This window comes from Lissotriton helveticus, chromosome 2_2 (assembly GCF_964261635.1).
Source record: "Lissotriton helveticus chromosome 2_2, aLisHel1.1, whole genome shotgun sequence".
Classification (NCBI taxonomy): domain Eukaryota; kingdom Metazoa; phylum Chordata; class Amphibia; order Caudata; family Salamandridae; genus Lissotriton; species Lissotriton helveticus.
Window position 1 is genome coordinate 293195633 of NC_136060.1, and position 17467 is coordinate 293213099.

A 17467-nucleotide genomic window follows, 5' to 3' on the forward strand; every position below is an offset into this window, starting at 1 on the left:
TCTCTTTATTGACAAAAGGCCTCAGCTTTGTCCCCACTGAGAAAACATGTTTGTTTGATACTCAGTTAAAGTTGCTACAATTTTTTCGTAAATTGCGACTGAAAGCTTTTTTTCTGAACATCACCTATAACAAGGGATTTAATCCCTCTGGATTGCGACCACCTTCTGTTTTTAATCCTCCTGCAAACAAAACGCCTATTGAACTGTTGGCCTTTGAATTGTTTTATAAGAAGTTTCTACTTTGGATAAGCAATTTGAGTACATTCCTTAATATATTTCCCTGACTGAGCAACAGGTGTTGCGTATGCTCAAAGACAATCAGGATGTTACTATAAAACCTGCCGACAAGGGTGGGGGGATTGTTGTACAATCCATTGACAAATATACATCAGAAATTAAGAGTCAACTTGACAATGTGAACCACTACTGGGCTTTGAGAACTAATCCATTATCTGAAATTCAGAAACTTATTGCCACTGTGACATCTATTGCTAAATCTGAAGGGTATCTTAGTGATAAGGAATTTTCTTTTCTTAATTCTAAAACCCAGAGGACTCCCGTCCTATATACCCTACCAATAGTCCATAAAGACCAGGTAAACCGGCCAGGCCGTCCCATAGTTTCCGGCTGTGGGTAGGTCCTGGAACCACTTTATAAATATATTGATGTCTTCATTAAGGACTTCGCTATTGGCCCTAGTAGCTATGTGCGTGACAGTGGCGATATGATTTTACAACTGGAGGCAATGCAATTTCGCCCTACTCGGAATTGTTGGTGTGTTAGGACCTAGAGTCCTTGTACACCAACATCCCGCAGTTAGAAGGCATTGAAATTATAAGAAAAGTCTTAGAAACATGCTTGGCTCCTGCTCTGGTCCCGACTGACTTCATAGTGGAACTTCTAATCATTCCACTGACAAGAAATTATTTTGAGGTTGACTGACAATATTATTTGGAGGTTAAGGTACTTCTATGGGGGCTTCATATGCCCCTAATTTTGCTATATTGTTTGTGGACAATTTTGAGCAAACTTTCATTTACGATTCAAACAAAAATCACTTTTTTGCTAACGTACGCGATTGGCAATGTAATATTGACAACATTTTTTTCATTTGGTCTGGCACAAGCTCTGACCTTTCTTTATTTTTGGACTGGCTTAATGCATGTTCATCTGACTTAAAGTTCACTTCCAATGCAAGTAATACTTGTGTAGATTTATTGGACCTGACTATTTTCTCTCATGACAGTAGATGATGACAAGGTAATTTGCTAAACCTACAGCCCGTAATACCCTTTGGAATATTCAAGTAACCATCTGAGAGGCCTGAGGGATGGATTGCCCTTTGGGCAGTTTCTGCATATTCACCAAAATTGTTTCTTTCAAAAGGACTATTTTCGCGAAGCAGAAATCCTAGCAGAGAAAGTCAAACAACAGGGCTATCCCAAAAAATTAATCAAGAGCTCTATGAAAAGAGTATGGTACTTACTCCCAGAGTGAAGAAAGAAACCCATCGAATCCCATGTGTCACTACCTTCGGGACCAAAAGACATTTTATTTCTGGTATCATCAAGAAACACTGGCCATTGGTGATATTGACTGGAATCACACATGAACAACCCATTTTTTCTTATAAAAGGGCAAAAAAATGTAGAGACCATTTGGTTCGAGCTGCATTTCCCCGGATGGAATCCCCCAAATTTAACTACTTTATGGGGCTTAACAAACTGGTTGGAAACTATAAATGTCGAGCGTGCGGCATGTGTGCATCTAATTTAAACACTAAACAATTTGTCCATGGAAATATCAAGCATTATCTACGCGACTACACCAATTGCAACACTAATAATTTTATGTATTTAATCTAGTGTCCATGCGACCTTATCTATGTGGTCAGACGACACAGACGATAAAAGAACGTCTTTGACAACACAAAATTCGAATCCATTGCAAAATAGAGAATGCACCTTTAATATCTCACTTTCTTGAAAAAAAACATGCCCCTTCTGATATACGCTGGCAAGTGATGGAAGTAATACGTATTCCTTCAAGAGGAGGCAGTATTACCAATATCCTGAATAAAGCTGAATGCAGATGGATACTTTGCTTTGATAGTATTAACCAGGGCCTGAATTCTATGGAGGAATGCCACTCAGTAATATTCAGCTGAATGGTTAGCATGATTTAGCGCTGTTTCTTGAAATAAGATGACCGGTAGGCTGTATCCTCCTAGAGTGAATCAGTTTACCGAAAGTCTGACTGACTTTCCTATTACCATGATCTTGTTATTGTTATGATCTATATTAGTTGCAACAATTGTGAACATGTAAATCATAATCTCTGGCTCCTTTACATAAATTATAAATATGGAATTTGTTTTTTATTCACCTTGATCAAACTATTGACAATAGGACTGTCCAAGTAAATATATTATGATTATATTTTCTGTCAATTGAAAGGACATTCCTTATGAAGACTAGTTGATTTTTGTAATGGTACATGTCCATTCTAAGAAGAAGATAATGGCATAATACCAGATTTGTTTTGGATTATGGGAATTGACTAATGGCAATGTGAGTGCTTTGTACCTTATTCCAAATTATTTATTGAAAAAGGTGACTGTTTGGTTCTTCAAAATACTGGGTCAGAAAGTCTTTTTTTAGCTTTCTTTTTTGGTTTTTTTTGTCTTTTTCTTTTTTTCTTCCTTTTCTTTGCCCTCCCCTTTTTCTTTTCTTTTTTCAGGTCTAATTTTTTTCTAATGTTTGCAGTGTGACCCACAGTGTGATGCAATATACTGTCCTGAGATCTTTGGGGTTAACTAATATTAAGCATAAAAAGTGTCTTTTAAGATGGCCTCTAATTTTTTCTAATGGTTTCTGCATGACCCTGATTCTTTGGCGACATACTGTCTCATGTTTTTTGGCATTTAATGAATAATGACACGATTATCCTGTTATTTCGTGAGCTAATCATTAATATACACATTCAGTGTTCTTTAGGATGGCCCCTATTGGTATTGGCCGCTCGGATTAGGATTTCTTTACAAGTCCCTGGTTACTTTCAGAAACGCAGATGGCGCATTTCGTCCTTTATAGATGGCCCCCACCAGTACTGGCCATTCAGTTCTGTATTTCTTGTAAGTCCGTTGTTACTTTTCACAAACACTAAACGCGCACGAGCGCTTTACTAATTAAGCGTTCTTCAGTGACAATGCATGAGTTTCAACTTGGGCTGTCACGGTCGATTTCCGGTAAGTGCGTGTTTGCAGCTTGTAGTTTGCTTGAGATTGGATTAATGGCATTAGCATATTGGGCATTCTGCATAAGTATACTTTTGAAAGACATTTTGATGGTCTGGCACCGGGGCCACCTACCACAGAATTTGCCGGTGTTGTGCAACAACACCTTCGAGCAGCGACTGCCCCTTTTTTACTTGTTAGGCTCCAGTTTAATGGGCTTTTTTGACAATACCACAGAGGTCACTTGTTGAACTTTCTCAGGCATTCATACTATCGGGACATGCCGGGCTAATTTCTAGCGATGACTGTTCCCTTCACTTGTTAGGTTCTATTTTAAGGGGCTTTCTTGAATCATATCAATGGAGGTCACTTGTCAAACTCCTTTTTGACATTTATCTCTAGTTTTAGAGGCTCTCTTGGAATATATCAATAGAGGTCAGTTGCTGAACTCTGCTCGACTTTTATCTTTACATCATGATTTTCCAGGCTTATTTAAAATTGGCCTGAGATTTCTCAATAGAATGATCATGTTGAGAAGGAGATCGTCTTTTTACACTAGAGACGCATCTACCCTGTCTTTACATCTGATGGATGGGGACCAAGGTGCACAGAGTGTGTAACCTTAGGGGATTGACACTTTAACATTTTTCAGTTGTAATGAACAAATTGTTTTGTCCTTTGGCATTGGGATTACACTGATGCAGACATTCTTTTTATTGTTCTAGCCCTAACTTGGCACTGAAGTATTTTGGTGATTGAGCCACCCTTGATTGGGCATGATCTGTTAAGTTATATGGAGGGATGCAGCCCTCTGGTAATTTCCTAATATCTTGGGATGGCTAATTCACACACCTGCCCAATCAGTGACGTCATTTGAGATGTCATCAGTGATGTCACTGACCATGTAATGAGTGATGTAATGTGTGACATCATCAGCAGTGTATTGCGGGGGCGAGAGTTATAGTTAGTTAATTGACTATAACGGGGGAGTTTCTCGTACGAGTGAAATGTCCAACTAACTATAACTTTCCCTAAAACCTATGGTTTTTTTCTGTGAATTTTAAAGGTTTTTTAAATGCTAATTTCTAACTACAACATGCCTGAAACCTAGGGTTTTTTCAGTGAATTTCAAAGGTTTTTCAAATGCTAGTTTCTAACTATGCCTACAGAGGTAGGACATGTTAAGAAAGAAGAAAAAATGGACATAAAGAAGCAAAAGAAATGCAGAAAGAAGCAACAGAAGTCTACAAAGACGAAGAAAAGTGCAGGAAGAAGCAAGACATGTGCAGAAAGATCCAACAGAGGAGCAGAAAGAGGCCTTGTTACAAAATCATCCTGTACCCACAACTTTTTCAGACGGGTACTGGAGGTAACTGACTCTAAGTAACCAGGCCTAGAGCCAGTGCTATGCTAAAAGACACTTAGAATGTAGTGAAAATACCTACATACACTAGAGAACACTATCCGTTGGGGTACCCCTATGATTAGCATGACCTCCTCTGTAAGGCCCTAGTACATAATAGGGCAGGGGGATTAAAACTACCTCTTAAAACGTGCTACGGGGCGCGTTTGCACAGTGGCTGTTTTAAGTTGGGAGATTATGTCCCCTTAAATCCTGACGGTCCCTGGGGTCCAACTAGCCAACCAGGTACCTCCAGTAAGCGCCACAGAGATGCGTTGCAGAGAGGTGTAAAAAGGGGCGTGGCCTGGCCTGGCCCACCTGTCTGCAACGCTGCGCAGTGGCGCTTACTGGAGGAACCTGGTGGGCTAGTTGGCCCCAGGGACCCCCAGTATTGAAAGGGAATTGATTCCCCAACTTAAAAGGCACCACAGGGCGCATTTGCAGAGTGTTGCTGGGAGGGGGCGGGACCTCCGGCACGATTGCGAGTTTAAAAAAAAAGATTTTTGGGGGAAGGGGGTTGTGTTGCCCCCCTTCTTTTTACTGTATTTGGGCCCTGGGGACCCCATCCCCCAGAGCCTGACACCCATTAAAAAAAACAAATATATATATATATTAACGGGAAGGGGGCCGCGAGGGACACCCTCCCAGGGTCAATTCCGGGCCCCGGGGACCCCATCCCCGGGGCCGGCCTGTGTATGCTTTATTCATGCTTTATTTATTTAATTTTTTTAAATATTATTTGGGCGGGGGGCCATGGGAGGGGGACCACATGGCCCCCCTCCCGGGCTACTTCTGGCCCCGGGGACCCCATCCCCTGGGGCAGGCCTTTGCATTTTTTTTAGTTTTGAAAAAACAATGTATTATTGGGGAGGGGGGCTGCGTAGCTCCTCCCTGGCCACTTCTGGCTTCGGCGACCCCATCCCCAGGGGCCTGGCCCCTCGTTGGGGACCGTGGGTGGCGTCCCAATGCCCCATGGTCCCAGGCATTGCTTTTCCACAGGAGGAGGAGCTACTAAGAGGCAGCCCCCCGTGTGGTAAAGCAATCTGGTTTGAAATCCAAACCACAGTTTGCTATGACAGGGTGGGAGCCTCGAGGCTCCCGCCCTGTCATAGCAAACTGCAGTGCCCCGGGGGTCGGCACCCCGGGACACCACAGGATCCGGGAGGGGGGCCGTGCCCCCCCTCCCAACATCTATGGGAGGTGGTGGTACCCGGGGCTCGGGGTCCGTTACCGAGCTTTTTGAATAGAAACAAGGTCCTAACTATAGCTTTCTACAAGAACATGTGAAGAAGTTAACATCTGGCATTAAGGATACGAGTAACTTTCTCCGGAGTTTGAAGGATTTTACCTGGCAAGAGGATAACCTCCTTATGAAATTAGATGTTACGTTGCTCTACACAACCATTAACCATAAGGACGTTTTAAGGGCCCTTGAATATTTCTTAGGTAACAGGCCAATATGGTTGTTGCAACACAGTAAAATGTTAATTAATATGTGGCATTCTGCTTTAACAACAATTTGTTCATGTTTCACAATCATGTCTATAACAATTGCGTGGAGTTGCAATGTGTGCCAGCGTCTCCGCTAGCTATGCTTGCCTCCACATGGGCTGGTGGGAGGGGCTGGTTCTCAGGAGAACACACAGGACAGTTATGAATGAACATGTAATGATTTGGCTAAGATTTATAGATGATTTATTTGTGGTGTGCAGACGAACCAAGAGAAGTGCTTTGGACTTTGTGTCAAAAATCAATAACAATGACATCAATTTAAACTTCACAACTACAGTGAATGAAAACCCAGCCAATTTTTTAGATGTACAAATCTATATTCAAAACAACAAAATTGAAACCAAAGTACACCGCAAAGAAACAGCTGGCAACACTGTGCTACATGCGACAAGCTTTCATCCCAGTCATGCAACAAGCTTTCATCCCAGTCACCTAATAGAGAGTATTCCCTATTGGAAGATGCTTAGGTTAACTAGAATTTGTAGCAACAGCACAGACTTAAAGATGGTCCGACAGGTGAGTAAACTCAAACTCAGATTTTTAGCACAAGCCTACTCGCAGGAAACTGTAGATCTAGCCATCACTAAATCAAAGGGGTTAAAGAGATTGGATCTGGTATTTAATATAGAATGCAGAGACAAGGTTGATTGTCAACCATTGTCTGAAATTGACAAACATGGTGATGAAGGAGGGAAAGATCAAATTAGATTGATACTTGTATTTAACAAACAGGATAAAGCATTGTAAAATATCATCAGATGCAATTGGCCAATCAGTTTTGAATGTTCCTGCTTTTGGCTACCTCCTACCCTGAAACCTCTCTATAATGTACAGGAGAGCAACCTTAATGGGCAACTCCCTTGTCAAAAGTGGCCCTGAAATAACCGAAGGTTACACCTGGCTTTCCCAAAGAAAAGGCTTCTTTAAATGCAATGCCTGCAGAGTCTGTCAATTTGGGATAAACAAAACATCATTTACAATACCCTTCAGTTACAAAGACTGTAAGATCAACAAATTGTTGACATGTAAAACAGACTATGAGATATATTCTGTTGGAGTGTCCGTGTGGATTGCGCTATGTGGGCAGTACCAAGTTACAGGCGCACAAGCGGATACTCCAACACATTCGGGCGATCACTTATCAAGACCCAACTTACCCTGTTGCTCGACACTTCAAAGAGAGGCACAATAACAATTTGAAACAGCTCAAATATTATTTGCAGGATTCAGTGCCCTTCAACAGAAGAGGGGACAACAGGGAAGCAGCATTGAGAAAACTGGAGACTCGATACATTTTGGAAATAGATTCCGAGGCTCCAGGGGGACTCAACACTACTGAAGATTTATTTACATGCCTATAACTGAGCCACTAGACAACTGCTAATGCATCGGGAAGGCAATCATTATGCAAAATAACAGGGTAGACCATACTAATCTGATAAGTCTTTAAAACTAATTTTGAAAACAGGAATCAGCAATAAGGCTTACACAAAAGAAGAGTTGAACAATATATTGTACAAACACATTTAAGTAGCCATTAACAACACCAGCTGCTATACTTCCGTTGGTTTTAACATCAGCCCTTCAGCACTTTAGAAAAACTGGTGGTGAGATATTGACACAATGCACTTTAACCTTAGCACTTTTCACAACAGCACTTTAACAGACAAACCAATAGTAAGAATGATTTACTAAAATATATCAGTACCAGTCCAAAATGTTTCAGCTTTTCAAGAATCAATTGAATTTTCAATTGATTGAATATTTGGGAAAAACATAACTTATTTTATAAGGCATTTTAAGCTTGTATTTGAAATATATTGTATTTGAAACTTACTGATTCTATCTGTTCCTGTGATAATCACTCAATGAGTCTTAACAGGAAAGGATGTTCCAACAAATACTCATGTGCAACAACATTAAAGGGAACTTTTAATTTTAATTTCGTTTTTCTTATATAATGCTATTGAACATTTTATTCAAAGTGCACATGTATGAAAAAAGCAATTTATATGCTATGCAGTCATCTCAAGTCAATTATATAGTCTGTTTTCAGTATATATGCTGTAATGGAGCACTGGATTCAAGCAAGCCGGGCTGAAGATGGATGAAATGCCAGAAACCGGTCCTCAGAAGCTTGTTTCCGGTCCAGGGAAGGCATGGCTTGGCAGTTCGGGCTGGACCGTTCCCATGAGGCACAGGATCAGACTGATTTACATATGGCATGTCTGAACTGGGGTGGCAGAGTGGGCTAAAGAACGGTGATGGATTAAACCCAGATGTGTTGACTGGGTGTGAGTGTTTGATTGGTTCAGATGCTCCGTCCATCACCATCCCCTTTTGTACCACTTTGTTCGCCATAAGTTGGCAGGGTATGCTCAGACGAGAGTCCGTTGCTCACTTTTCCACTGGATTCAAACAAGCCAGGCTGAAGACCTCTGAAATGCCAGAAACCGGTCCTCGGAAGCTTTTTTCCGGTCCAGGGTAGGCATGGCTTGGCAGTTCGGCCTGGACTGTTCCTATGAGGCACAGGGTCAGACTGATTTGCATATGGCCATGTCTGAACTGGGGTGGCAGAGTGGGCTAAAGAACGGTGATGGATTAAACCCAGATCTGTTGACTGGGTGTGAGTGTTTGATTGGTTCAGATGCTCCGTCCATCACCACCCGATTTGAGCACTTGTCGCTTTAAATATGGTTGTCACACAAAGCAGTGGTGTCATGTGATCGAGTCCTGCAAAGGCTGAAATGCATAATGACGGACTGTTCAAAATAAATATATAATTTGCACCGAATTATTGTGTTCCGTGTCCATTTGTGCGCCTGGAATTGACTACAGGAGTGGAGTACTTGGATATATATATCCGGTAGGTAGTTATAATTAGGATTATGTTTCTATAGAAAAAGTTTTTTTGACTTACCTATATCTTTTGCATCATTTGATGAATCTTAGAAAAAGTTTTCAAAAAAGTCATAGTGAGTCTTGTCTGTGGAAAGTTTCAGGGTGATCCATTAAGCGGGTCCGAGAAAAAGGGGGTCAAAAAACGTATAATTTCCAATGTTAATTCTCATAGGAGTTTTGAACAGTACTGCAGCCCAACCTGTTGGATGGAATTGCATTGATTTTAGCAGCATGTAACATTTTGGTGTGCAGTTCACGCTTTCAGTTATCTGGTGTAAATCCGTTCAGTAGTTGTTGAGAAAATTATGGAAATCAATTTTTTTCATCTGGGCTTGTGATGCCTTTGCGAAGTAAAGCAAGCTGGTGTAAGGAAATGCAGAGCTCTGATTGCCTGCCAACACTTCAACAAGGAAGTTTTAACAGCCATCTTGGAACTTTGCTTCAGCTGAGCCCTCCCCCAAAAAGTTTTAAAAAGAAAAAGGGCAGGATAGGAATGCCATGACCGCCCTAAACAGGCCAGGACAAAAAAGCATTTATTTTTTAAAATATTTTGTGCCAAATTGGCAAGAAAAAAAACCCACAGACTCCTGTGCTTGTTTTGGAAATACCCCCTGGGTGGGTAGGTCCCGGGGGCTTGTGCATGTATATTGAACTTAAAGGAGGGAGGCACATGGGGCCCCATCCATATGCCCCAGGGGCCAACCCCTCCGTGGGGCCTATGACTGTATTACAGGGGGGCCCCCGGAGCCCAAGGGGGTGACCTCCTCCCTGGGGCTAACTTCAAAGAAATCGCAAGGGCCTTGCAGACCCAATGCCCTAGGGACCACCACCTCTCCGGGGCTGCGTTTTTAATAATGGGATGGCCTAGTGGACCTCTGGCCCCAGGAACCACCACCAAACTGGGTCAGCCCATCAACTACAAAGGAGGGGGCCCTCCTCCTAGAGCCAATCATGGCCCTGGGGACTGCCGACCCCTAGTTGTCGACTACTGGTATGTCCAGTGGTTCCTTTTGATTTTGTTGCCTAAAGTTGTAAGGGTATGCCCAGGCTTGGGTCCCTTGCTCACTGCACCACTGGATTGAAGCTTGCCTGGCTGATATGGGGTGATGCTCCCAAACCGGTCCTAAGTTACTTGTTTCAGTTCTAGGGAGGGCCTGGATTGGCTCCAATGAGGGGCAGGGTCAAAACTCATTTGCATATGGCTGGGTTCACACTGGGGGGGCGCATGGTGTACAAAAGACTGATGTATTAAACCCAAATCTTTGTGACTGGTGGTGAATGTTTGCAGTGTTCAGCATTCTGTCCATCATTTGTTCCAACTGCTTATGTCCAGGGGTGCAGCAGTTCAGGTATTTTGGCCCGGAGACACCATCTACCGGGGCCCAGCCTTTTTCAAAATTCTTTTTTTTATAGGAAGTGGAGAAGAATGGCCCCCTTCCTTGGGCCAGTTTTGGCCTCGGGGACCCCATCCCCGGGGCCTGCCCTCCATTTAGTGTTTACAATTTTTGGGAGTAGGGCTGCGTGGCCCACTCCTCAGGCCGATATAGCCCCGTTACCCCACCCCCCTGGGCATGGTCACATCCTTTCTTTTAAAGAAATGGGTAGGGGGGGCCTGCATGTCTGCCCACCCTACCTGGGCCATTTTTGGCCCAGGGACCCCATCCCCTGGGGCATGGCCAAAACCTTGGGGACTGCGGGGGGAGCCTCAAGGCCCTGTGGTCTCTGCCGGCTCCCCGCCTACTGCTGGAACCGGCATTCCTTTTGGGCAAAGAAACCTGCTAACATGCAGCTCCCTCTGCCCAAAAGCAATTCTGCTTCACTTCATCGCTTCCATGAAGTGAAGCAGAGTTTTCTACGGCATGGCTGAAGCAGTGCTCCCTCCAAGCCATAGCAAACTGCAGCAAACTGAAGCAAAGCGGAATTGCTTTTGTGAAGCTCCCCATGCCCAAAAGCAATTCTGCTTCGCTTCATGGAAGCGAGAGCATTTCCCATGCGCCCGCTTCCATGAAGCGAAGCAGAGTTTGCTACGGCATGGCCGGAGCAGTTCTCCCTCCAAGCCATAGCAAACAGCAATGTCCCGGGGTTGGCACCAGTGATCTGGACTGCGGGGAAGTTGAAACGTGTTTGGTAGCGGCAGCAAATAAAGATTGCTAAATTGCACGCGTCGTCGTCATCTTTTGGTATATAGTAAAGACTCGACTCGAGGAATCCTTTCGACGACGCAACTCTCGCCAGGAGGCAAGGAATGCTCGAGTAATACAAGGAATATATATATATATATATATATATATATATATATATATATATATATATATATATATATATATATATATATATACTTACTTAGTAACACATTCAATTGAGCGATCACTCAGAAGATTGTAATATCAACAGTTGGCTTATTCTTCAGTAATGCGTTTCTCCTGACCACACAGGCTTGCTCACACACTGAGACTGTGGGACAAGCTGTCAAACACCGTATTTTGTACAGAAAGCAAAAAGGGACTCATTATGCTTCGAGTTTAATGGCATCCATATTGGAGTGGCGAAAGACACAAAGAAAAAATATATATAAAATCCTGCTGCATGTGCGCCTCCTTCAGCTAAATTCACTGACTGTTGTATATGTCTGAATAAAATGTTAATACACTTCTTAGCATTCGCGTAGAGCACTGTAATTTGTACAATTGCAACAGTTGTTAGTGTGTAGAGAAAATGGCATCCATATTGGAATAGTCAAAGTCTGTGTCTGTATTATACACATTGTATCACACTCTTGTCTCAAATAACGGAACTTAGCAATAATATAGCTGGCACCCAGGCACTTGTATGGTGTAATACCTGTAATTGACAGTGCTTGTTTTCATTACAAAAAATGAGTCTTATTGTTATTTGACATAGTGTCAGATTTCTGGAGACAAATATATTATACAGGGTGAGGTAACAGGTATTGAACTGTACCTGTTCAGAGAGGCTGTTGTCCCGTGTAAAATGTCTGGCTAATGTTGGCATAGTGCCCTGATGAGATTGTGTCTGCCATAGATTATTGCCTCACCCTGTACAATGTCAACAACAATAGTGCTCATCATATTCAGATATAGCCCATCATATACATGATACGCTTTTATAAATGCATGGCCTAGTGTGACATTTGCCCATTCCATCAGTTCGCTATCAACACACCTAAACAAAAATGTATCTATATAAATACTGTTTCAACCTTCACCAAACACATATAAATAACTCAGATACTTATAGAGAAATGACGATTTGTAATTAGGAACAAAAAAGATTCTCTTAACTGTCTAGTGCTGTCCTTCATCACTCTTTTTCATGATGTTGAAGAAAAGGGTAGGGGAAGAATTCGATGTGTCCACTGGTGGAGCCGGCCCTTTCCTTTTCTCCTGTGATATGCAAGAAAAACCATAAATTACTTTCATGGTTGGCGTTAAAAACAAATCAAGTTGCACAAAAACCACAGACATCATAAATGTATTAACCACGGAAAATTCAGTTTTGAGTGGCTTGCGTTTATAAACAACCTTCTAGATTCCTAGTATTCATGTAGGTGAATGCTCAATTCTCCATCCTGGTTATGCCCTCCAGGGGTCTTAGTTTGTAAGTTTATGATGTGCCTGGACTGCCTTTGTCTGAGGTGTAGTGCCCTATTTCCACTCCTGAGGTTCTGTTCATGTTGTTCAATTGCAAAGTCAGTTAACAGAGAGCTGTTAGATAAATGATACTCTGCAAAGTGTTTTTTTGAAATATTTGTTTTTAGTCTGGGATCAGGAGTTTTTAATGATTTGTTATCTATTAACTATAAACTACCTTGTCAATAAGTAAAGAAAATATTGAGTCTTTTTCTTACCTTCAAGCGCTCTGCTGGTAAACCAGGATATTTAACCAGACAATATCACTGATATATAACGTTCAACTATTGTATATGAAACCTATCAATACAGTCTTGTAACAAGGCAAATCATGCCTTATTGGTCAGATATACTTAATTTCTGGTTTTCAATAAGCCAATTTCTTCATCTAATGCCATAATATAGTTGGAGCTAACCTTTATTAACTCTGCAGAAACTGCTAAAGGGGGCAGTAGTATGAGTGTGCGGACTCATTGTAGACCTCTAGGTCATAATGTGTGAAGGTTCTCAATAAATTATCTTCATCAGTGTGCAGCCACAGATACGTGAATGTTAGTTTTCCTCCAGCACAGGCTTACATCCATCGATACACTATCTCACATGGTTCCCTGTAAGAGGATATTTGAAATCATGATGCTGGACTGAAAATCGATGAAGTTTTGGGTTATTTTAAATATGATAGGATTGATTTTCATCGCTTTTGCACCAAGTTTCTTTTCTGTGCCAAGTCTATTTCTATGGATGACATATTGTCATGTTCTGAAAAATTCAAAGGTTAATTTGAATCCATACAGTGTCCTACCTTACTAGAACGCTACAAGGTTCTGTAGGAATGCTTTTGGAAGACCCACTATTCAACATAAACTCATCTCAAGATCCAACATGAACATAAAATGTTGATGGAGGAAAAAACAGGACTCGAAGTTCTGAATAAGTATCAGAAGGCAGATTCAAGCATGAGAATAGGTATATTTTATCAAAGAACCTGCCAAATATGACACTCCTCTTGTCCCTTTCTAATAAGGTGTTATTTGGGGTTTGCCATCCTGGGTCATGATTATGAGAAAAGTTAGCAACATTGACCTATTGCCTTAGAATTTTCGCACAGTTATGCTAATCTACGATAACTTCAAAAGACAAATTATTAGGGTAAAAAACTTTTATAAATGTTATTTCAGACTGCTGATTTTTGCACTAATTTAAACTTCTATTCATAAATTCTCTCTTTTCTTAGGATAGTGACAATCTATGGTGGGATGCTTTTGCTACTGAGTTTTTTGAAGAGGATGCCACTTTAACTCTTTCATTCTGCTTAGAAGATGGACCAAAGCGATACAGTAAGAGCTTTCTGTTTGTTGTGTTATAATGTACTAATGTAAAGCATCGATCGTTTGTAATTAAATGAATCGAAAAGTAGAAATACCATTACCTAAATATTTTATAATTGTCAGATCACAAAAGAGCTCTAATTTTTTTTATGTAAAATTAGAGGTATCATTAAGGTTTCATCCAAGTAAAATATGGACTATAAGATAGCATGTTTACAGACAGAACCTAAACATCCACTTGACTTATTTTACTATTGACTGAATTTACTTTCACTAGTGCTTACGAGTTATACTGCATTATTGTTGCCATATTTATTTTAGCATTACTATGTTGAATTACTTACGATATATTATATGACCCAGATATACCATTATACATTGAATTATGTTTCACCTTGACTTACGTTTACCATAACGATTATCCTTGTCAATTGGTAGCTGATGGAGAGATTAACATCTACAACATTTGTTAACAAGTTAAAAAATGAAGCAAAATTGTGAATATTTTTATGGATTATTAGTTGAAAAAAGTTAATTTGCAGTATAATAATGTCTTATAATTTCTTTTTATATGCTTTGCTTGCAATGATTGCCTCTGGCAATTCATATAATAATACTTTGGAAAGCTTGTATACCTTCACCGGTATCCACCTTCAAACATGGTATCATCTGGGTTGAATGCCGTGGGTTCAAATCAAATGTATTTGTCATGGACATAAATGTGTTGTGCTATTGCTGTCCCAAATGCAATGTGAAGAGTCATATCACTGTCACAGTCACATGATGGGGACTTCTATAACAAATATACTTCAGACCTAGAGAAGCAGACATGCTTACCAAGTAACACACAGATGCCTCCAAAACATGGTGGACACTGAAGACGGGGAAAAGTCAAGAACAGCAGCTCCAACAGCAGAGACAAACATTGATTACCTGAAACCCATAATGTTAATGAAGTGTATATTATGAGGTTTGAAAGAGGCACACATCTGTCAGGATATTCCAATAATGCAGTTTGGCTGCAAAGCTTCCAGAACCAAGTACATAAATGAAAAATATTGCCCCTATAGACAAATTCTTTATAGATGAATTAGTAAGCTAGTGAATTGAAGATTAATAAAGTTGTTTCCTCTTTTGATCCCAATAAAGCACAATTAAACGGCAATAGCTATTGAATTGCTAGTTAATGGTAGGTACCCTATTTACACAGAAATGTAGTTATTCTGCTTTTGCCAGATTACCAAATATATAATAGAGACTTAAATTAGAAGGAAATGGATGGTGTGGCAGTGATGAATAATGTGATGAGAGATATCATGAACACTATGCATGTTCCATTGCCTGAGAATGTTTGTGTCATTCCCAACTACATTATACTTGCGTGTACTTACAGAAATAGATGACTGAAGTCAGGATTGATTATCTCAGACAGTAATTCGGTTTCTCCCTTACATGTGGCTTCCAGTCAATATGATTTGTTTCCATCCCAGATCTATTTTCACGATTTGCCCTAATTTTACATTCAATGGCAAGTACATTACATTTTTATAATATTTGTGTCCTAAATGTTAACATTTCAATATTATTTCATGATGCTTTTCGCAAACTGAGAGAAATGCCTACAATACAAATTGTGGCCAGAGGCATGAGCATGTCTTTTACACTGTTGCTCAGCAATGACCCAAGGCCATTGAATCTGCTCTTTCGGCTGCTCCTACTAAGCCAGCTTCCATAACCTAATAGGGGTGACCATCTGTGTAAAGGGCAGTAGGCCCTGTGCACAATGCATACATAACATGGGCTTCCAACCGCGTAGCCAATGTCAAGAGTGCAGCCCCGCTGTGCAACAGAAGGACCAGAGAAGACTGGGCTTGGCTTCCTCGCTGTCCTCCTATGTGTACTATCAATGGTTAGAATTTCATGATACAACAAATCAATAGAAGCAAAATATACTGTACCCCATCATATTGTTTGTCCATATGCTTTAGTAGCTCAACCTGAGACTGCATATGATTGAAACGAAAACGTCAATGCTGAAACTGATATAGGTGTAATAAAAGAAACAATACCGTGGCCCCTCCTCCCTGCCACAATCGTGCCCTTATGAGAGCCCTTTTCAAATCTAATAGAACTACTTACAGGAATATTGTTGCCCAACAACTTGGCCCCACTTTGCGGAAATAAATTGTAATCTTTTGGATCGATGAGAGAAATAAAGATGATAAGTGGCATCTGACTAAATGCTGTTTGGGAAAGACTCATTGCTATTTCTGAGATCCCCCTTCGCAATTTGGATGAGCCATTAAACAAGATGTCAAATTATACCATGGCTACTGATGTTGAAAATGATTTGTGGCCTCAAATAGGACTTTGGCCCAGGAGTAGCAATCATAGGCTTTCCAGTGAATGTTTCAGTGGCTCCTCAAAACCCTTCAAGTTCTTCTCAGTTACAAGGGAATGATAAATATGTCATGGAAAGTCAACCTAATTGGATGATGTTGGGAATTTGGTCGGCCAAAGTATGTGATTTGCTACCATACAACAAGTGGTTTGACTGATTTTACAAATGCTACAGACTTAATTACAAATGTTCTGTATACCTTGACCAGAACAATAGCTGATCTAACTCACAGGCTCTAACTTTTGTTGTTTCACTTATCTTTCCTGTTTTCTGGTTTTATGTTAGTGGTAAACACAAGTATTGTTTCAGCCAACATACTGCTACTCCCTTCTCTACAGAGCAATGTACAACTCAAAGCATTCTGTCTGATACCGGGCAAGAAATAGGATGCTGCCATCGGAGATGCAAGGCAGTGAACTGTTGAAGAAGGGAGGAGTCTGCAATGCATAAGTAATCCTATGATATTTTCTTGTCTTAGATTGTAAGACACGATCATGGGCAAAAGGAACCAAGAGCTAAATCTAGGAACAGTGTGCTAAAAAGGGAGTGGAAGACAAGGCAATGGAGGGAAGTGTGTGGGATAACAGTGTCTGTAATGTGTGAAATTATTAGGTAAGAACAAGTTCAAACATCTGCCATCAGACCACCAGATAGTTTCCTGAAAGAAGACCATATAACTCAAGAATGTTTCCACCTTGACTTGATTATGTTCTTTTGTTCATAGTAATTCGTCCAAGTAAGGTACCCATTTAAAACCTGTGATCACTCCAAATTCTGATAGGAAGACAGCATGTATAGCATATGATGTTGAGGAGTATGTTAAGCTCGCTGTAGGATACAAAGCTCAGGTGTTGGATTCAGCCTTCAATAACATCATGCATCCACAAATAATTAATATGAAAGTTTGGCTCCTTGAAGTAAATAACTCCAGAGATAAAGAGGGATGAGGTTCACATACCGAGGGAATAATCACACAGGTGAAGTGTGATGAAATGTCCCCCTGGTTGATTCTGATCAAGATATGGGGGATGATGATTG

The 17467-nt window shown here is 40.9% G+C and overlaps 1 protein-coding gene across 4 annotated transcripts in view; it reads left to right on the forward strand.

The window, feature by feature from the left end:
• LDB2 (LIM domain binding 2) overlaps window positions 1-17467 on the forward strand; it is a 1235060-nt gene that overhangs the window by 474156 nt on the left and 743437 nt on the right. For all 4 annotated transcript variants that reach the window (XM_078678432.1, XM_078678431.1, XM_078678430.1 and 1 more), the window contains exon 2: window positions 13935-14037. In XM_078678432.1, the coding sequence (XP_078534558.1) occupies window positions 13935-14037 (103 nt within the window). The remainder of the gene's footprint in view (window positions 1-13934; window positions 14038-17467) is intronic.